Below are 21895 nucleotides of genomic sequence, written 5' to 3'. Positions count from 1 at the left end.
ACATCTGAAAAATTCTAACCCAGTGCAATGCATTACAAACTGAGCTATGAAGCACCCAGCCAGGTGCTAGGATCACTTCTCTCTTCCGTCTATAACGCGCACTTCAAATATACATTCATTTTATAGTTCTTTACGGGAACAAATGATCCCAACCAATTTGCTTCATAGTAGCAGAGGTCAAAGGCTCAAATCCCGTTACTGAGAGCCACCTGAAATGTTCCTGTGACTGTCAGAGACAATTGCTTAGTTAAATTGTCCAGAGATGTGCGAGGATCACTTCTCTCCTTCGTCTTTTGAATTAACTATATAGCAGCAATTCAATGGAAAACCTATGACTGGACACTCTGAATGCTCTTCCAAGACAGTTGCAATCGTAACGGAGTGGTTTTAAAGGAACCTCCATTCCGATCTACAAAATGACAACTTCACACCCAAGAATATTTATTAAAAATAAGCGATTTTGTTGTCATTATTATATTAGTTTTCTTACACAAGCGCTTTCTTGAAAAAAAAATGAAACATTGAAAAAGAAAAATAACTGTAAACAGTCGTTTCCTTTTTTCCTCTTTCTAAAGCCACTTTTTTTTTTGTTTTGCACGAGAGTGGAAATATTAGCCGCGAGACTGAGAACGGAAAAAAAAAAAATCCCCGATTAATTTTGTCAGCTTACTTCTCTTGCAGGATCAATTCAAAAGCACTTTCAGGAACTCATGGCTAAACTTCCTTTGAACTCTAATGGGCATTTTTTGTCTTTGTTTTTTTTTCTTTTTGGCACCGTAAGGCAGTGGTGCGACTTGATATGCAGAGTCTCTTCAATGCGTAAGCTCAAACTAAAGAGTAAAGTAAAAAAAAAGGAGGTGGAAAAGAGACCACATATTTAATTATTATGATTAATTTATCCCTAGGTTAACAAGTACCTTGTGGATATTCCAGGATTTCTCTCTATCAAACTGTACAAGTTCAGGTTGGACATGATTTTTGTTTTATAATCGATGTCTTATTATAGCGGTTAATTGGATCTATCTTGGTGTTCAGATTTCTCTCCATCATGTTCAATTGCAGAAATGATCGGCAAAACAAAGAAAATTCTGATTGATTGAGCATCTTTTTACTTACTTACTTTGCGTAAGTTTTGGAATTCACAGTCCGCCATTACGCAGGTTCAAAACTGACCTCTTGGACCTCAGAAGTTTGGATCTAGGGAAAAGTGACGTCATTTACTCACTAGCTTAAAATCCTAACGTGAATGCAAAACACGAGTTTAATAGTCCAAAACCCGAAACTCTCGTGCTGCATATTAATTTAGCCGCGTACACACGCATTCAGTTGTTTTCTTAAACCTATTAGTCTTTGGCTCTCTTAAGATTTTAAGCTTAGTAATGGTGGGCCATTAAATAATAAAATTCCAGTTGAAATAAAAAGCTATCGTTTTTAAATCAACGCTCAAAACTTGGGTGACTTAGTGTTTAGTTACAGGGATCTCGGCTGAAAACCGATGAGGGCAAAAAAAAGAAAAAAAAACTATTCTTTACCTGTAAGTAAAACCGGTTTGGAGTATCAAATTTGATTTGATATAGCGCTGTGCCCTCCGATTCTACTTTCGTAGCATCTCAAATTTTCTCGGTCGCCGCCATTTTTTTTTAAATCTCAGTCTCAATCTCAGGGATTCTCAGTCATGGTTGGTTTGTCAACACCGGACAAAAATGTGTTTTATATGGAACAGAGTACACAAATATCTGCTACGATTTTTGTCACACACTGTTTGGGCCTAGCTGAGAAGCGTTCCGGAGATGCGTTGAAGGAGGGTTAACACGCCGCATTGCCTTGCTTTCCATTGTAACAAGCAGTCTGAAAACAAATGTGACGAACCTCACATTTCATTTAACTGAGTACCACTCCAGGGTGAAATGAGCGACTGAAGTGGTTGGTCGCCATTTGAAGATAATCGCACAATTTAATAGTAATAATAATCATTCGCAGAAAAATATACTGGGATGTGCTTTGTTCAGTTGCAGTTTTTACTTGTGGAGGGTTTAATTAATGTCCTTCTCTCAATGTTCTTGTTCGCAGACTTGAGCGGCTTGGTATAAAGTAAGCGACTAAATACTTAGGACAATTGTAGTTGTAGACAATTTGAAGATGAGTTGAAAACGAAGAAATCGTCCGCGCTTTCAAAGTAACATTTATCGCACGGCTGAAGGACAGTAACAATACCTTTTTTAACACCAGAGGAAAATTAAAGATATTTATTAAACAAGTTTTCAAGGAAAGCTCCCTACGTACTCATGCGGGAGCTTAGTAGGTAGCATATAAGATTGTCAATTCCTTTGACTAGATGTTTAATTAGCAAGAGAGTAGTTTTCAACACGGCCCTCGTTGAACACTATCGCAAATCGAGATGCTGGACGATGCCTTTAGGATCTCGCTACGGCATAAACATGGTAGTGCAGTTTTCACATTTGCACCAATTTAAACCCAACAAACATCCGCCAACGCGCTACGTACTTCACTTGCACTTTCGAACTTTTCTTCCTCATTCGAATAGATAATTGTTTTGTTAGTTTCGTACTCCGGCTCTAGTAAACAACAGAAAACTAAAGTACAGAATACGCAATGTTGATTAATGTTTAGACCACGCGGTGACGGAATAAATTTTCCCAGTAAACGTTGTGCAAATTAACATGGTGGCGACCGGGCATTTTGAAACTACCTTCGGAGCCTACGTTTGGGAACAACGTGCAAAAGTATCAACTTCAAAACTTTGAAACTGGTTAAAAAGGTCATTAAAGAATCCCAGTCAAGGAAGGGTTTTGGTATTACTCTTGGAACTTGGCCAAACCAAAATTAATCGTGAGAAAATGCGAGATATTTTTATCAGCTCACCGATATTTATTTGATACCCAAGCAGTTGGCAATGAAAACAAGGCGAGATACTTTAATTTAGTTTAATTCGTTGCTTGCGCAGGACTTTGTAAATAACGCAAGCGGTTAGCGGCTGAGTCATAAGAAAGTAATTCATTTGTCGCGTACGCAATACAAACGTTTTTCTACGTTCCAATAGTTTCTGCCTTTTCAAGTGAACCCAAATCCTTAAACGGGTGTTGAATCCAACAAAAAGTTCTTCTTCCTGTAAATTAAAGGCAAGCTGACCTCTATGGTTTTTAATTTCCAGACCAAAAATCAAAATACGTCCCACGCAGCCTTGCTCAGTCCTTCCTTTATTGAAAGGGGTTTGCAACAAACTTGATTGACTGAAAAATGGCGACTGAAGTGTTGCAGTCTCGCAATGTAAAGTTGGTGAGCGAGATTCTCTAAGAACAGTTCAGGACCAAAACTCTTTTTCAGTCGAGATTCCATTAACTTCCGATTTGATTTGGTTTCAAATGTTTAAATCGCCTTTCTGCGAGAAAATTACCTTTCAGTTGATTTTAAATCTATAGTTCTGTCAAGCAGGAAGGGAGTCACAAGTAGAAAATCACAGATCGCGGAGAACTGACTGAGTTCTTGAAGCACTTAGTTACGATTCTAATCATTGAAGAAAAAAAAAAACAAAAAGACAAAACAAAACAAAACAAAAAACATTTTCCTCTGCTGTGATGGGTTTAAAAAAAAAAACTAATTCACTTGCCAAGTTGGGATGGTTAAATAAGTCAATCACATTCAAAGTTGTAGTTTAAAACAACCAATCACATTCAAAGTTGCAGTTTAAATCAACTAATAACAACCTTGGTTTCAATCACCTTAGTATAGTGTACAGACTCCTAAATTGGGCTTTCCGTCTTTCTTTCTTTCTTTCTTTCTTTCTTTCTTTCTTTCAGGGTGATATTAAACAATTTGCGCCCAATTTGTCAGTCTTTCAATGCAAATGTTCCCTTTTCTTTTCTTTCATAACATGGCTCTTCTTCTTTTCTCGGGAATTGTAATTTTTATCATTAATTGGTAAGGGGACTTCATCTGGTCGAATTCGGTCTGTAATCATACTAGCGATCAACAAATCGGACTTCTGCCGCGGGGTAGTTCGATTTTGTTATCACTCGTACGATGAGGGACTCCACTCAGTCCTATTACCATTACTTAGTTATGTCAGTTCTTTATATTCTTGACTCACGGCGGCTGATTTCTTTTTTTATGAACTTCAGTCCTCCCTTTATTGAAAGGGATTTGCAACAAACTGGATTGACTGCTGAACTTACAGTCTACTGTTTAGAATCTTCTACAACAATTATTCTACCCCACCTTCAAAACGCATTGGAAAATCAGAATGAAAGACCTTTTTTCGTAAATGCCATTTTACAACTTCAGTATCCAGGTGAGAAAAGGCTGAAGATTACTTTAATTTAGTTCCGTTTGGCCTCGAATTAATATGGTTTACGAATTAATCTTAGTTTAATGCATGGGACAGTTATTATTATTATTATTATTATTATTATTATTATTATTATTATTATTATTTTTGCTGGCATCCCTGATTCCCTGATTAATGGTTTCCCCCGAGTGATTTATCAGGCAAGCAAATACTATGAAGCCCAGATACAATTCTAATAACCATCGTAATATGTACCCACCAATTTGTTCACTTCGACTTTACGCCATGTCATCACTTTTACCTATGTATTACTTGATAATTTAGCACGCAAAGAGTATGAACTGAATAATGATCACATCTTAGATGATTTCATTTGTTGGAAAAAGGCAACAAAAAGTTTTATTGCACCTAATTCTCTTATTTAGAAACAAGATCATGTCAACCACCAGACGTCGCAATATCACTGGGGAAAAATCCTTGGAAGGCGGAAGTCTTGATACTAAACGCGAAGACACCTTCGTTCACGGTGATTGCGAACCTGGAAAGTGGCTGTAAACTCACTAAAGACATCATGTACAACTGGGAGATCGCATTTGTAGACAAACATTCGGGTATTTTCATAAGTAATTACCAATTTGGTGATGTGAGCAGAAGCAATAAGCTCTCTCTCCACAAACTGCCTACCAAAACGCCAGGCCTGATGTACATTAGATGTATGGTAAGAAGTATTAATCGTGTAAGCTCTTACAAATACGACTTTGGATTTGTCGAAGCAATCTTTATGCAAACATTGAAATGTGTTATCAAGCCTACACAAGGAAAGGCAATTTTGGATGAATTCACTTTAATGTGTTCAGGAGGCAAGTACAATGACACTGGAAGTAATGGTTTCAAAGTCTCGCTGGATTCAGGAAGCAAACCTGTAATTTTTCAAATTACAGACGTTTATAAGAAATTCAGACTTCCCGCTGGTAACCCTGTGGAAAACTATACGATTCGGTTGCAAGTTGAAGCCACCTTCTTGTCATTTCCCCCGTTGTTTCATCGTGCAACTGTCGAGGTACGCTTCTTGTTCTATCAACGGTGCATATATAAAGAGGGTATGATCTTTCTATCTCACTGAGACACATTGATAACATTTAAGCCACCTCTGCAAAATCAAGAAGTCTCGATATAGTAGCGTTCGTAACTATAAACGCCTATTCCTCATGTAATCACTGTAACAAGACTGGGAGCTTACGATCCACCTTGACAACTGCATTTAAGAGTAGCGTTTGTGAAACAAATGGAATGAATTCTTGCAAGATTTGAATGGGTGTTTTCGGGGATCTCAGGTTCCCCTACATAGCAATTAACCCGCCATTAAAACTTCCACGCACTCGCTTAAATGATCTAGTGTGACATCAAAACACCAGTTTCAACACTTTTAACAAGTTACGTAGAATGATTGACCATACAATATTGTATCACCAAACAGCAAAGTTCAGTACGTTATGGTACCATGTGAAAAAAAAAGATTCCAAAATAAATCATCGTTGCCATGGTGGCCTATTACGTTGCAATGATAAGTGCATCCTGCTAAGAAATAAACTATGTTTCATATGGTACCATTAAACATTGACTACACGTGAAACAATGTTGATACATGAGTTAATCCTTCCAATATAGGAGAGACCCTTAAAATTGTTTAAAGCTGTTTAGCTGCCTTACTTAACAAAAGTTCTTTCTTTTTTTCACCCTAGGTTAACAGTCTCACCAAAGCAGAAGTTTTAAAAGCTACAAGAATACTTCATGATCTCACAAACTCGGGAAAATTTGAAGAGGCTGCTTACAACATGTGGAATTTAAAAAACATTGTTAAAGAGATGAAAATGACCAACTCGGAAATGAACGCGGTAATCGAATTTCAAGTCAGAATTGAACAACGATCTACCTATACACTTTGAAATTTATTGCTAAAAACCGAGGAACATCTCCAAGCCCAATCAACTGTCAAATACACACGTAAAACATCGCATGACCTTTTTGTCCATTTGTATGTAAAAAAGCTCTGATATCCAGTGCAACGATTTTCATCGCTAATTTTTCTCTTAAGTGAGCTATACATGAGCTTAGTTGAATTATTCCACCGTCCGTTTTCGTGTTTATCACATCGTAGTTATTTATTGTTCTCTTAAAGGTCAAGAGTCAGATTACCCTCGATATTAGTAAAATGGAGTTGGTTAATCTTCAACAGCTGGTTCAAATGGCGCAGTGTATTGTGTTTATTAATACCATTAAGGAGGAAACTACACATGAAATTCAGGTAAAGGAATAACTTTGCTCGATAGTTATCGTAACTACATAAGCTCGGATATCACACTTTGCATAGGCATGAAGTTGCATGGCCTGAAACTCGCGTTTTTTGTAGAGAGGTTGCATGGGTATTGTCTGCCTTTCACACTGCGTGAGTCAAAAACGAAAAAAGATCTTAAAGACAACCAAAAGAACAAGCTAACGAGTAACCGATGTTAAAGAGAGCGACTGAGAGAAGGGGAGGAGGGGGGGAGGGCGGTGAGGGGGGAAGGTGAAATATCAGTGAAAAACAACGAGAGACTGAGAAAGAGGGAGAGAAAGAATGGAAGAGCCTGAATATAAAAACGAAATTACTGTGGCGAACAGCGGAAGAAAGCGCAAGAGAAAAGAGACTGAATGATGACAACAAGAGCAAGAAAGAGCACGGAAGAATATACTAAATTATAGTAATGAGCAGGGTGGTCGTATGCTAAGGAGATCAACCATAAAAAATAATAATTGAGGATCTCCGCTTCTAGGCCTCCCAAATAGGATTCGAGCCTTACCTCATGATTGGATAATGTTATAACAATAGTTTTGTATTCATATAAATTGAATTTAGTGTCTTCGCTTTCAACTGGAAGAAAGGCAACCAGTTAGCCATTTTGGGATGAATTTCAAATGCCTTGATTTCAGCCGCCTCCTCCGTTCGCGAGCGAACGGAGGAGGCGTCTCGGAAATTCAGGGTAGAGGTCCAGACGACCAAAGACGAGTCCAGTTGGTGCACATCTAACAGCCTGGCCGCGACTACCTTGGCTATCTCCTGTAGAGTTTATTTCTAGTAAAATACACTCTTTTCTCCTAAATTGCAGGAGACCTCTCTTCAATTCCTCGAGAAGGCTGTAAAATTCTTACATCAAGAAAGAAGTGAGCATGACTTTAACATCAAAAAAAATATAACTAAAACCCTTCTAACAGGAGCTGCTCTCATTTTGAATATGGTTTCTGAGGATGCCAAGGATACACATAGTCCGACAAATAGAATTCGACACAAGGAGAAAGCAAAGGTGAAGATCGGTGTCTTGTATTTAATGAAAATAAAACAAATATTTAGCTATGGTTGAGAGAGAGAGGACGTTATAATAATTGTCTTTCTTCAAGTATCGAAAACGATGGACCTTATAGCTGAAAAACCTACCGGAAAAACAGCAACTGTACCTTCCCTCAAGCTCTGTCTTACGCATTTCAATACATTTTCTTAACATGTAGTAACAGTAGTATCATCTTACCGGTTTCTGCATTTATACGCTTACCCATTCAGTGTCAACATTACGACACAGCAAGGGAATAATGAACTGTACTATGACTTTATGCACCTATCAATGTAAACCCCGCGGTGGTGAGTGCGGGTAATAGGCGGAGATTTGACGCCTGACACTATCCCCCTGTCGGGCTTTTGATCACGAAGCGACCCCTGGGACGGGACATTTGACTTTGACCGAAAGAAGTCTGGTATCAATTCAAACGTGGTTACCAAGTGTGTCCCGAAGTCACGCTTCAGTTGGAGAAAGGTATGAAGTTTTTATTTGTTTTCGTCGCCATAATCCGATAATTTAAACTGTACTGTAAGCAGATATTGTCTATTTCGAGAAAGTTTTTATCCTTTAGTTCACATCTAATAGAAATCAAATTTCACTACAAGGTCAGAGTATTTTACGGGTCACTGGTACGACCTGTTTCAACATGCAAAACATATTAATCATGAACATATCCAGTTCCAATTGTTCTTTTATTTGTTTTATGTGGTATTATAGTATTGTTTGTTTAGATTCTTTGCCCCACGGTGGGGCTTTTTTTGACACTTTTGATTGATGTTCGTTTTTCACCCTGGGGAATTTGATTGATTTTTTTTAAGAATTACATGTAAAGCATACTGGAATACGTACAATGTTTCTCTGATTATGGACAAAAGTTATTGTATCTACTTATTTTCAACATTGCTCCATTGAAACCATGTAGACGTGAAGGTTAATTAGGTACCTTATTTCAATTTAAGCTCTCTTTATGGAGTAATGTTGTAATTTACCTAAAATAAAGCTAAAATGGCCATGAAATGCCTACTACTATTTTCTATGAAGCCCTTTACATTCCAGTTTCAATATTTAGCTGTCCTTTAAATGCATTATTTTAGTCTTTCCATCTCGCACCATTCTTGATAAAGCGATTTTGGCATTCTTTCAACGTCTTCCAAAAAAGAAAACTTTCTTTTAACGAATATGAAACATCAAACAACAAAACCATATTTTCATGGCATTCATAGTAAACATTTTCCTAACAGAATGGATTTTGGAGTGACGTTATGAAGCGTCACGCAAGTCTGAAATAATGATTTTAAACAAATTTCAGTATTGTGAGATTTTATTTATGCATTGGAAAGTACATTATAAGAACATTTCCAGAATAATAAATGGAAGCCACATGTTAAATACTACGAGAGTTATAAGCGTTCAAAGCAGGTTTCCTACTTTAATACAATCATAGACAAAACCGTTGGGAACGGATTTTACCGGCAACAGAGCCACTTTGGGTTATATATCATTCCAAATCGCTCCACCAAAACTGTGAAATACAATGCAATGCATTTTCCTGATTTTCATTCAATGTTTCTTTTTAATTACGTGATTTACCGCACTTTATCACATATTGCATATTGTAATCTTTTTTTTAACTTTTACATAATTATTTAGTTTTTAATGACCTAATCGTAACACGCATTTGATCACTTACTGTGGAAAATGCGCAACATAAGAAACAATATTTTAAAGTTATTATTACTGTTCTATAGCGTTTCTGCAATGATAGAGAATTCATGGATAAAATTTGAGCCGTGTAGCTATTCGTAGTGTGCCATATTGAAATAAAGGTTGAAGTGCGGGTTACAGACGAAATTGAGAATAGTGGGTTCGAACTTCGTTGAAGCGACCTGATTTTTTTTTCCGGTGTCTTTAAAGGACATTTGCTTAAACTGTCCAGGTAAGTGCGAGGATCGCGGCTGTCAGTTCAATCATTGTAAAATCCGGTTAGATCGTAACTATCATGGCTATATATTGTCATGAAACATGTTAAAAACCTTCTTTTAGCTACAAAATGTTATTTACAATGCACGTAACACGCTCTAACATACTAAGAAAATGTAGCTAGGGCCTCAGCTACAGCTAGCTTCGTCTTGTGGGCACTAACTAGGGTTTTAAAGGAAACATTACAGAGTGGGTGGACTGATTTGACTTACAAAGATCCGCTATTGTTCTCTTGCAAGAACAGTTCACTTGATTACCGTGCATCATGATAATATTTAGTGTTTTGAGCCTCTGATACTTATTTCGTTGCTTTATTTTCTTTGTCTTCAGAACCTTACGAGAAGAGCTGTTGCATCCGTTCAGAGCATCGCTGGTGCAGCGAGACGTTTCCTGATTCATGCCAAAAATCTAACTGCCATCAATATAGACACCACTGGTATAATCGTGCTAGTAGAAAAAGTGAATAACTCTGGAGTTGATAAGCAAGTATTTCACCTAGGAGGCGATGACATTAATCTTCCTGTTGGAATTACAAGAGAAAAGTTGGCAAAGGCCATACAGGTAACCATTTGATAGGAAAAAGGCATTTCATAGGAATGTTGCAGCAAACGTAAGTAAAGCGACTCAACGCATAATAATTTTAGAAAACAGATGAGGTTCAGAGCTGAGCAAGTTGCAATAGTCTAGTCTTCACTTGATGAGGGAATCAACTAAGAAGGGTACCTTAAAAAAAAAAAAAATGTAACAAATCGCCGATTCTTGAACATGTTTCACAAGTAAAATTTTGCGGACTTTCATATTACAGTTGTACAAGGATCCACGAACACTGAATTATCAAGTTTTATCCCCAATGCTCAGCTTCTACAATCTCGTGGCTTATCGACAGTTGTCCTATCACGCAACAGTTAGCTAGTGTGGACATGTTTTGATTTTGTGCATTAAGAAAAACTTCAAGAAATCAACAAAGAATCTCCATTGTTTTCTGCATGAAATCATAGGTTTGTCACTTGTTGCCTGTGTAAAATTAATGACTGGCATTTGAGGATAAATCGTTGAGTCTCTGCCAGCTCTGTGACGGTAATAACAGGCGTCATGTTGAATCGATGAAAGCTGTTAACGCACACAACTAAAACATAGTCATCCAGGTGCCCATAATAGTAGCGTGCAACTCAGTGCCCATGCTAGGTCTATGTCACGGAGGTGTTACAGATGGAGCTATTTTTTGGCGACCGTTTCAGCTAAAATTCCTATACCGTATACTTCTAACCATTCTCAATCTCAATCTCAACTTTGTAAGGCTTGTGATTGGGTGGAAAGGTTCAATTTCGCGTATGAAATCTGTGAAAATGTTTGGACATACTTGAGTTATATGGAAGTAGTTGTGTGCTACTGGTCGTGGAATCCTGACAATAGCGGGTGCTTAGAAATGTTCTCGTTTGCGCAGATCTTTTTTTTTCCCCAAATTTCTTTCTTTAGTTCATCCGTTTTGAAAAAAATCCCTTCACTTGGAAGACAGGAATTATTACAGCAAATCTCACAGTGATCGATGTCAGCATGTGGAACAGACATGGAAAGAAACTGAGGATTGCTGATCTTAACACACCGATAAGACTCACGTTTTCCAAAGAGCCTCAGGTGGTTGACATAGCTCGTACCACAGACAGCACGTTTTTTTTAAGAGTGGGAGAAATGCGTTATCATTCCATTTATGTTCCTTCGAAAAAGGCGACAGTTACCGTGCAAATTAAACCACTAAGCAACTTAACTTTGAGTGTTTATATCAGGAAAGGATGGAGGCCAACGCGTAAACAGTATGACCTGCACTTTGCCTTGCCAAACTTAGCCTTTGTCACACTCTCAAATGCTGGTATTAAAGAAAACAACAATTTCTCTACACGAGATCCCTACGAATTTGATATCCTACCTAATGATACAGCTTCTATTGGACACCACTTTATTGGCATTGAGATTAACGCCGATTCTTCAAATATGACAACAACGTCGGTTATGGAAAATGGTGGAAAGAATGAAATGAATTCGGATGTAAACAATGACTTCTGTGTTACAGAGAAGCCACCCCCGATTTCTACTCCCCCGCAAGATACATCGCGCCAGTTTAACCCTAAAACAGATGTTAACTATTCCATCTACGTGACAATGAGAAGCTGTGTATTCTGGGATCCTTTGAATGACGAATGGTCCGCGCGAGGATGCCAGGTTGGCTACGATAATGTAGATTTTATTATGGTACTCTCCAGACAGGTGGGGCGGTGGGGTGAATATAAAGGGGCCTGGGGCGATTGCAGCGAACGTTTCTCATTTAAAATTTCTTTAAAGTAGTTAAGCCCGGCTAGATTCGATGTCCTTCAAAAGGAGAACAGAATGCGCGGTAATTTCACTTGCATAGGGTTCTCAAAGCCCGAAAAATGGTTGTTAAGTTTGGTGTTTTTTTTTTTTTTCGAAACGTAAACTGCACCGTTTTGCGAGTCGATGTCACTGCCATCACAAGCCAAACTGAAACGATTTATTTTTCAGCAAGCGCAGAGAACTTCTTATATGCAATCAATCACCAGCCAAACTGAACAATATTTTTTTTCAGTAGCACTTTTTTTTTTCAACCAGCAGGAGAAAGTTAAGTTGACGTAAAAAAAAAAAAAATCATTTTCTTCAACTTCTGTGATTCATATTTTTCTGAAAAAATTGAACGGTAAACCTCAACTGTAAGCTCTTCCTTTTAACCGTTGCCTTATGCAGTTTCGACGGTCAATACTACAAAAGACGCGAAAACCACACCGCCTCAGGAGTACCCCGCCGTCCTACGTCCTAATATCTCTAGAAAGATTACAATAAATTCTGAAAACATTGACGTTTTAGGAAAAGGCTCATTAGTACTTATCGAATGCTTTAGTAGTCTTGTGACATGGTTTGGTGATGTTTTGTTTGATCAATTTTTTTAATTTTAGGTGGCTCGTGACAGTAATGACACCAATGTCACCTGTCTGACCAATCACTTGACATCATTTACTGCACAGTTTTTTGTTGCTCCAAACAAAATCGATCTGGAAGACATTTTCAATAGAATAACTCCATTTACAGCAGAAAACCGCTTTGTCCTCGGAACTGTTTGCTTCATATTTGCATTTTATATTTTGGGCCTGTGGTTTGCGAGAAAAGCTGATCAAAAGGACAAAGTGAAGGTGGGATTTGCATATCATTTTACTTGAGAATATTATTTGATTAGGTTGCCCACAGGCAGCTCAAGCTCGACAGTTTATAGCCGTTGTATGGGAAATTAACTTTGAGCTTATAAATGCTAAAATAAGCTGAAAATGTAGAAATAAACTTCACTTACCTCTACGTACAGTTGTCCTCGTTTTTTCTTTGCAATCGGAGGGCAAACTTGTGTCCGTTTTAGACGAATTTGTGGCTTTCGAATTTTTACGATGCCGTTAGTTGTCATTTCCCCTCATAAAGAGTGCAGAATGTAATACGATCGCCATCAAGCTATAACGGCCGTAGCCACACATCTAGCTGAACGCATGGGAAGATTATTTGGAATTTATAAGCCAAAAATCGCTGTGTGGTCCCGGAGTTGAGTTGATGTGACAGGAAATTTATCTGGCCTAAAGGCTGTGGTGTTTTTATGGCGATTCGGACCGTTGCTTTGCGATGCGAGAGCAATTTGTGGGACGAGGTCGCCGCGAGTCACTAGCCTTTCTTCTCTTCATGAGGGGAAATGACAACACAGCATCGTAAAAATTCGAAAGCCACAAACCCGTCTAAAACGGACACAAGTTTGCCCTCGGATTGCACAGAAAAGACGAGAACAACTGTACGTAGAAGTAAGTGAAGTTTATTTCTACATTTACAGCTTATTTTACCATTTATAAGCTCAAAGTTAATTTTCCTATACAAAGGCTATAAATCGTGGAGCTTGGGCTGCCTGTGGGTTGCCTGACTTCAATTTGTAGTTCCTGAGTAAATGTCCTGGTGTAATCCACATTAATTCATTGATTGTGTTTGCATGGAGCGATTTTCAATATATGTTTTCTATGGCCCTGAAATGCCCGTGAGCTTCTAATTATTATGATATATATCCAAATTCGTTCTTTCGGTGTTTCTATTCGGGAATACAATGGTCCTTAACTACTCACCAACAATCCGCAACGAGGCAGTGAAGCCGTTTCCACTTCTCAAATCAATGCTCTCGTTATATCAAGCACAGTGCACGTGAAAGAAGATTTGTAGGCCGCGTAGTTTGACGTAAACAAGAGAAACAGATTGAGTGAAATCAACGTTCAATTTTTATTCTGCTTATATTTTAGTGCGTTTTGGGAAAAGAGCTCTGTCTCAAAGAAAACGTCCACTGTTATCAAATGTCAATTCATACAGGAATTTGGCATCAGAATGGCACCACAGCTCGCGTTGGCGTAAAGCTTTTTGGTGAAGAGGGAAGTAGTGATGAAATATATTTGATGGATCCCTTGCGAGAACTAAGACTGTTTTCTAGAGGAAGTGTGAACACATTCCAACTTTACCTTCCAGTTTGTTTGGGACAACTATACAAGGTACAAATTTGGCATGATAACAGTGGAAAAAGCCCCTCTTGGTTTCTGTACAATGTTATTATTGAATACCTGTCAACTGAGGAGAAGTGGCATTTTTCAGCAAATCGATGGCTTGCTGTGGAAAGAATGGACGGTGAAATCGACATTGAGGTCAAAGTCACACCCAAAGAAGAACTGGCGAGATTCGGACGAATTTTTAAAGAGCAAGTGGTTGCAAACTTTGCGGACAAGCATCTCCTTTTGTCGCTTTTCGCTCTACCACCACAGAATCAATTCACTCGATGCCAACGTCTAACGTGCATGCTTTCCGTGACATTGGTTTCGCTGGTAACGGGTGCAATGTTTTATCACCTTGAAGGTGAAACGGTTTCGAATTCTCTTAAAGTTGGTTCACTGGAACTAAGTTGGAGACAAATTGTCATTGGGATGCAGTCCGGGCTTATAATTTTTCCGGTCAATGTTTTAACGGTTATGGTATTTAGGAATATCAAAAGAGCAGTACCACTTGTTGACATCGAAGGTGCTGGAATACTCGGCTTAAAGGAAAAAATAAGGCGTGGGTTCTTACCTTCTTGGTTCATCGTAATCGGCTGGGTAGTCTGTTTAATGGCTTCTTTCTCATCGGGTGTTGTTACGATACTCTATAGCATCCAATGGGGAGCAGAAGTCTCAAATCAGTGGTTGCTGTCTGTGGCCATATCAGTCCTTCAAGATATCATGATCATGGAACCAGTCTTCATAATCATTAACACTTTGCTCGTGTCTTTAATAGACCAAGAACCAACGACAAGCAAGGTTACTGACATGGAGTGTCAACAGTTACTAGTCTTTCACCACAAAGACGAACTTATTCACATTCCACAGCCTTCTATTGAAGAAATATTGAGAGCACGACAATCTATGCAACAGCAAAGGAAAATTAGACATTTCTTTAAAGACTTTTTTATTTACATTATGTTTATAGTTTTTCTTGTAATTGTGTGTAATGCAAACCGCACTCCAATCAGTCATCGGCTTACAAAGTCACTCAAGGACACCTTCGCCGGATTTTATCAGGTGAAATATATAGCAAGGTTTTAAACTTTTTTTCTCAGTTTTGTGTAATTTAGTTAGCAGGTTATGAATATAAATATATTTTCTTTATCTTAGGTGAAGAATTCCAAATCGTTTTGGACCTGGTTTGATGCAGAGTTCGTCACAGCTCTTTACGATTCCCGTTTATACAACGAACAAGGAACTTTACCATCTTATAATGAGGATGGCCTCATAAAAAGCAAGATTGGCTATACAGTTGGTCTCCCAAGAATTCGTCAAATACGTTTCAAACAAGGTACAATAACGGTTTGAGAGTGGTTTTTTGGGGGTTACGTCCTGTGCTTTGACCTTATTGCCCGTCCCTATTATCTTCCACTCTTCACGTATCTAACACTTTCGCAAGATCTTCGCCTTCCCCAGTACGCATATCTTCTTAATCAGCTCAACATCACCAGCCATGTTAAGCTCCACAAGTCATTTATGGAGACCTTTTAGGAGGCTACGTAGGGCCCCAATTATGACTGGCACGATTTTAACATCTTTACACTTTAAGAGCCTTTTTAACCCCCTTTTAAGGTGCTGATAGTTCTCGATTTTCTCTTTCTACTTGGAAGCGATCCTGGTATCGAATGGACACGCAACATCTATGATGAGGCATTTTCTGGTCTACAGTGAGAGGCCCGTTAGCATCAATCGGATGGTCTGTTGGGATGCCAAAGTCCCAAAGCAGTTTACTTTGATCGGATTCAAGCACCTGTTTGGGTGCCAGTGAATCAACTGAGCCACTTTAGGCCCTCAGTGAGGCACAGTTGGTGTGTAGTGCTGGTTCTGTGCTGCTAGTCAATTCTGCGTTTGGCACAGTTGGTGTGTAGTGCTGGTTCTGTGCTGCTGTTAGGAACCCCTCTGGCTCCTTCTTTAGTTTCCCTTTCTTCAACCACTCCCAGGTTTCCCATCTCTGCTTTCCTCAGTACTACTAACGAAGTGTCCATGTTGACGGTTCCCAAGATTTTTTTTTTTTTTGTTTGTTTCTTCTTGGAATGCCGCTTTGCCATCCCAGCATTTCTCTTTCAGGGTCTGCTCTTGATAGACAGCCATTAGCGATTTCTCTTCACTTCGTTCAATATATCTCAGTAGTCTGTTGTTCTCGATCACTACACATTCTTCTACTCCCACTCCACTTTCTGAGCTTCTCATATAAAATCTATCCACGTCTGCTGGTGTGCAGAGGACGATATATTGTCAGCTGCTTACGGGTTTTCCTGTCCATTTCCTCAAGTTCATATTTCGTCCAATCTATTATTCCAGTACCAGTTTATTTTGTGACCACCACTACTGGACAGGTTGACAATCAAGGCTCAAGTGTCCCATCTATCCTTTCTTGCCGTAACCTTGTCAGGAGTGGCAAAAGGGTTGCTGGCACTTGCCAACGGCGCCACCCTAGACTCCTGTGGGCGCCGGCGGGAGCCTCCATTTTCCCGTGGTAGGCTGACGATACAACCTCTCCTACTCCAGTGCCCATATTACTATTATCGTCATCATCATCATCATTATCATCATTATCCCCATCATCATCATCATCATCATCATCATCACCATTATTATTATTATCATCATCATCTTTTCCCAGGATGATCTTATACCGATATTTCCCCCATAGGTGCGGGACATTACTAATGATCCGGGGTCCTCGGGACTCATTCTCCGATGCTCGCATGTCTAGCACTCTCGTCAGTATCCTAACAGTGCCTTACTATTATTATGATTTTCATGGTAATTATGATGGCAAAGTTTCAAAATATCTGCATATGTATTTATAAATGGTGTTTCTCTTTTTTACTTGCCCTCAACCGCAGGTTATTTAATTTGTTTAAAAGTACTAGACAAATGAAAGATAATTTCTGGTTTCAGATATTGGCCAATGTGTCAGAATGGTTTTCTTTTACTTTCGTAGAATCGTCTTGCAGAGTATTTCAAGCAGAACCTATGTTACGTGTCACTAACTTTAGCCGATGCCTGTCAGATGTATCTGATTCAAACGAGGACATCGCGCCTTACACACCTGGATGGAGACCACTGGCAAACTACATTAATGGACATTATATGCATGAACGCCTTTATACGTTTTGTCTTGAACCTTGGCGATATACAGAGTCTATTGTCGGAAAAGATAAATACCTGGCTCCTTACGGAGGGAGAGGGTACATAGCCAAGCTTGGTTACGACATTGATACTGCATTGAAAGTCAAGGGGAACATTGAACACAACTCCTGGATTGACGATAAATCAGCGGTTGTTATTATCGAGTTTGTTGTATTTGAGCCCGCAAGTCTGTTACTGAGCAACGTGATGATTATTTATGAAAAACATATCACTGGTGGAAAGAGAACACTTATCGACGTTGTTCCCCAGTACGTCTTTCTTTCGTCTGGCTCTTCATTTCGGTCGTTTTATCTTGTGTGCATTTTCTTTTGGTCCATTTTAATACTGCTGTTGCTTATCACAGAGGTTGTGAAAGTTTCTAAAGACGGCCGCAAGTATTTCGAAAAGTTCTTCAACTGGGTTTCGTTCCTTCAGCTTGTGTCATCATTGTGTGTTGTTTTGTTATTGTTTTTGAAGGAGAATTGCCTGAGAAATTTCCTTCGGCGAATACGGGATGACCCTTTTGGATCTTGGAACGCGCTGGAGCTTGTAAAGTGGACGAAAATTGAAAGCATTATTTTATCCATCTCAATTGTACTGACAACTGTTAATTGCCTTAAGCTCATACAGTTCAACCGTCATATACGCGTGATGAGGTCGACATTAGCGGCCGCTTACCGTTACATTTGTTCTTCTGCAGTCATTATTTTCATCTTTGCGGTTGGTTTTGCTCAGGTTGGAACACTTTTGTTTGGTTCACGTGACGAGGAATACACAACACTTTACAAATCGTTATGTACGGTTCTTCAGTTAGCAATCGGAATTGGTAAAGAACATTCCAAGTTGGTTGGCAGTTTTGCTCCCATTTTTGTCATGGCCTGCATGCTTTGCATGACTATAATATTCACAGACACGTTCATTGCAATTTTAAACGAGGCGTTTCATCAGGCTAGTCACCGAAAACATCAAGGAGAAGAATTTGGTGCTTTCATAAAGAAACGCTTAAAGAACCACATTAGACAAAGCTTACGGAAAAATTCGTTGAACAGGTGGTTTCAGTCTTCGATTCGCAAGTTTGCCTCACCTCTAATTCGAAATCATCAATTTCATGACATTAATGAAACATTGTCAACTGATCGGTCAGAAAGAGGCCAAAAAAATCTTAGCTTTATATACAACACCGAAGATTCATGTGAAGAACAAGGAATCCTAAGAGTCAATCACAGACAGACTATCCGCAGAAATTCCAATGTTCTCAAAACGCTCCAGGTGAAATCTGAAAAACCTGAAGTGCAAACAATGAAGGAGGATCCTGTGCTTCACCATACCATCGAAATTCGAGATGACATTTTCAAATCTCAAAGTTCTGGAGAGAATAAAGCATTTGAAATCCAGAGACTGCCAGGAAAAAACGCCAAGGAAAACATAAAAGACTTCAAAATGGTGACTTTTGATGCCAGATATGGCGAGGGCGCAAAGGTTGTTTATACTGAGCACACAGATCCCTGCCCAATTTTTTCTGCATCTGAAGAGGAGCTTCTCTTTTGTGAACTAAAAGAAACTATGGAACATGCTCTTTCGGAATTCTCGAAATACCTGAGTAATAATCGAAGGGATTGCTTCTAGTTTAGTCGTTCTTCTGACCGTTTGGAGGACTGTAATGATTATCCAGCAACGGGTTACCATAAATCCAAAGAACAGTGACAAAACAGAAATGAAAACAATGTCACCGAATTCTGTGACGATTCGTGGTCACGGACCTCCTACATAGGGCTGATCGTAATATCAGACCTTTGAATACAAAATTCTCCTTTCAGTATGCTTTTTTTTTTCTATTCGGTTGCTTGTTTTATATATTCGTACCTTGGTAACAAACATTCAAGCGAGGATAGATATCCAACGATAAACACGATATACTTATAAATTTAATTGAGATATTTGACACGTGTATTTATAAGAATATTAAACGTAAGGTGGTTAAAGCACTTAGCAGATTTTTCTGCGCTGGTGCCGCTCTTTGATTTTGGATCAGCGGACCAGATTTCCATGCCGTTTTCAGACATTCCTTTTCAATTGACCCATGAAGGCCGAGAGAGGGTGAGAGAAGAGAACATCCCCCTTGTCCCCTAGTAGTTTTTTTCAATCTATTCTAAGCTGTAAGCCATGCCGTGAGGGTTATTTTGGTCTCTTGCCCATAGTCGCGCAGCTAATGATTTATTGCAACTAACCAATCAGGTGTCTTTCTTATAAAAAGCCGCGTACCATAACCACGGGGGTTAATTTAGATTGAAAAAAGAAATTATCGTTGGAAGAAGCCGATTTATGGTAGATTTGTTCTCTCCCCTCATCCTCTCTTGTCGAGGCTTATGGCAATAACGGCTCTAAAGAACAGTTTGGCAATTTATGGAGGAATGGGTCGGCAAATTTAGTACCTTTAATTAAATTTGATGTTCTCAAGGACTACGTAGCGGCTATGGTCGAAAGCTACTTACACCTCGTGACCACCGTGCATCAAAAGAGAGCTCAAAATAACCAATTAAAAAAAAAAAGAAGAATTTTATATCATCAGCAATTTTCATTTAAACTGGGAAAAAAAAAAACAAACAAAACAAAACAAAACAAAACAAAAAAATAGAAAACTCTATTCTCGCACAACATCTGTTCTAAGTATGGCCGAGATTTTTGCTTTGACATAGCGACATAGAATCGCGAAGTAATTTTGGGGTTTGATTAATATTTACTGAGTTTATGATTTCTTTTATTAGCCTGCAAAGCCCATCTAGCAGTGAAATACAATTGAGCTGTTTGTCTGTCATTATTTAATAATATGGTCCATTAATTGCCTAACTGGTGAATTCGACAGTATATTTCACTGGAAAAACCGATATCGCACTCATCCCCTTTTTGATTCATGCAACCAGTCGGTTTTTCGAGTGAAATTAACAGTGGATCTCACTAGTTAGGCAGCGAAGAAAATGACATAATTAAGCAATATGTGGGAAAAGCAAAACGCGCACAGCACCAAAGCCTTTTATTTTCACTAACCCTACAGCCAGTAAGAATAAACAACCCAGGAGCTCCGCTTTTAGGCTTGGCTAAATCTATATATATATATATATATATATATATATATATATATATATATATATATATATCTTTTATAGTTTTAATTTGCCATGGTTGGATGACTGTGTGGTCTGTATGCTTATTAAGCCTGGTTTCCATATGATCTGTAACGATCTGCGATCGGTCTGCAACAGGGTTGTAATGCGCCGATCAAATCGACTTCAACATCCCCCCCCCCCCCCGGGCAAACAGTTGGGCATTTGACTATCTTCTGTGCCCGAGGAGTCGGGAATTTGACCTTTGCCTCCGTGGGGTGGGGAAAATTGAACCGGAAAACAGCTATAAAACATCTGTTTGGACGAGATGGAAGAGTTTAAAGGAAGAGATGTAGCATTTGTGATTGATTGGCTTGCAAAAAAGGTCTTCAAAAGGCCTTTATTAAAGACGGCTGGAGCCGACGACGATTGTTCTTTCGTAGGGTATGACAGACAAATTCGACGATAGGGTAGGGCATTTGAGCATCATTTTAACCCAAGGGGGCGGGAATTTGAACGATCCAATCTTCAAAAGTTCAAATGCTTGGGCTTTGCCCTGGGGCGGTGAGGGGGGAGGGGGAAATTGAAGTTTCGAGTTGATCGGAGCATAATGGTCGGGAAAGTAGAACTAGATTCAGCTTTCCCGACAATTACGAGCGTGTCGCAGATCGAGTGCAGACCTTTGCAGATCTTATGGAAACCAGAGTTTTCACGTCATTTCTAATTCTTACTACAATTTTATTTGTGTATAATTATACTTTAGGGCGACTCAAACCAGTTTCAATAAAGGAAATAAACTGTTTCAATAAAGGAAATAGACTGACTTATTACAAGGATTCTTAACGGTATTTAACAAAACTGCAAGATGAATACTATTTTTTTCTTATCAAGATGCACTCCTTCTTGTGGTATGAAAGATCCCGATTGAAATGTATATATCTACATTTTTCTTTTTTATTCCTGGAAAGTGATTAAGAGGGTGAGAGAGAACTCGTTGCAAAGTTGAAAACAAATATCTGGAGTGGATTCAGAGCCACCTGAAGTGTTTCAGTTATGAGAGAAGCTCTACATCCGCCACAGAGATTCTTTTAGAATTTGTAAAGAGTTTCGAGTTCGTTTTTAAAGGGGCAGAGTCACGCTATTTTAGTCAAAAATGTCTTTGCATCAGTGAAGACCGAAAAATAATGCTGTGGTTTTGTTGCCAATCGACAATGAAGTGCACTGAAGCTATATTTTGTTTTTGTTTTTTTTTTTTGCAGCCAGCGATCGAGGAAATTGAAATGGATCGAAACTTTAAAAAAAGTGGCATTTTTTTTTTCCAAATTTCGAGACGTTGGTCTCTGAAAGTCACCAAAAGTTAAATACGAATTGCTCTTTGTGCCATAATATATTTCG

The 21895-nt window shown here is 38.8% G+C and overlaps 1 protein-coding gene across 1 annotated transcript in view; it reads left to right on the top strand.

Moving 5' to 3' along the window:
* LOC138025708 (location of vulva defective 1-like) overlaps positions 1-21715 on the top strand; it is a 23644-nt gene extending 1929 nt beyond the window's left edge. Inside the window, exons 3-15 of the mRNA XM_068872886.1 lie at positions 906-964; positions 4140-4309; positions 4732-5024; positions 6049-6201; positions 6486-6611; positions 7453-7664; positions 8049-8151; positions 9988-10218; positions 11134-11874; positions 12621-12854; positions 13983-15281; positions 15375-15555; positions 17212-21715. Coding sequence (XP_068728987.1) covers positions 906-964; positions 4140-4309; positions 4732-5024; positions 6049-6201; positions 6486-6611; positions 7453-7664; positions 8049-8151; positions 9988-10218; positions 11134-11874; positions 12621-12854; positions 13983-15281; positions 15375-15555; positions 17212-19025 — 5616 coding nt within the window. The 3' untranslated portion in view covers positions 19026-21715. The remainder of the gene's footprint in view (positions 1-905; positions 965-4139; positions 4310-4731; positions 5025-6048; positions 6202-6485; positions 6612-7452; positions 7665-8048; positions 8152-9987; positions 10219-11133; positions 11875-12620; positions 12855-13982; positions 15282-15374; positions 15556-17211) is intronic.
* The last annotated feature ends 180 nt before the right edge of the window (positions 21716-21895 follow it).

Source organism: Montipora capricornis, chromosome 12, assembly GCF_036669925.1.
Source record: "Montipora capricornis isolate CH-2021 chromosome 12, ASM3666992v2, whole genome shotgun sequence".
Classification (NCBI taxonomy): Eukaryota; Metazoa; Cnidaria; class Anthozoa; order Scleractinia; family Acroporidae; genus Montipora; species Montipora capricornis.
Note: the sequence above shows the minus strand (reverse complement) of the source record. Positions and strands in the feature narration are given on the sequence as shown.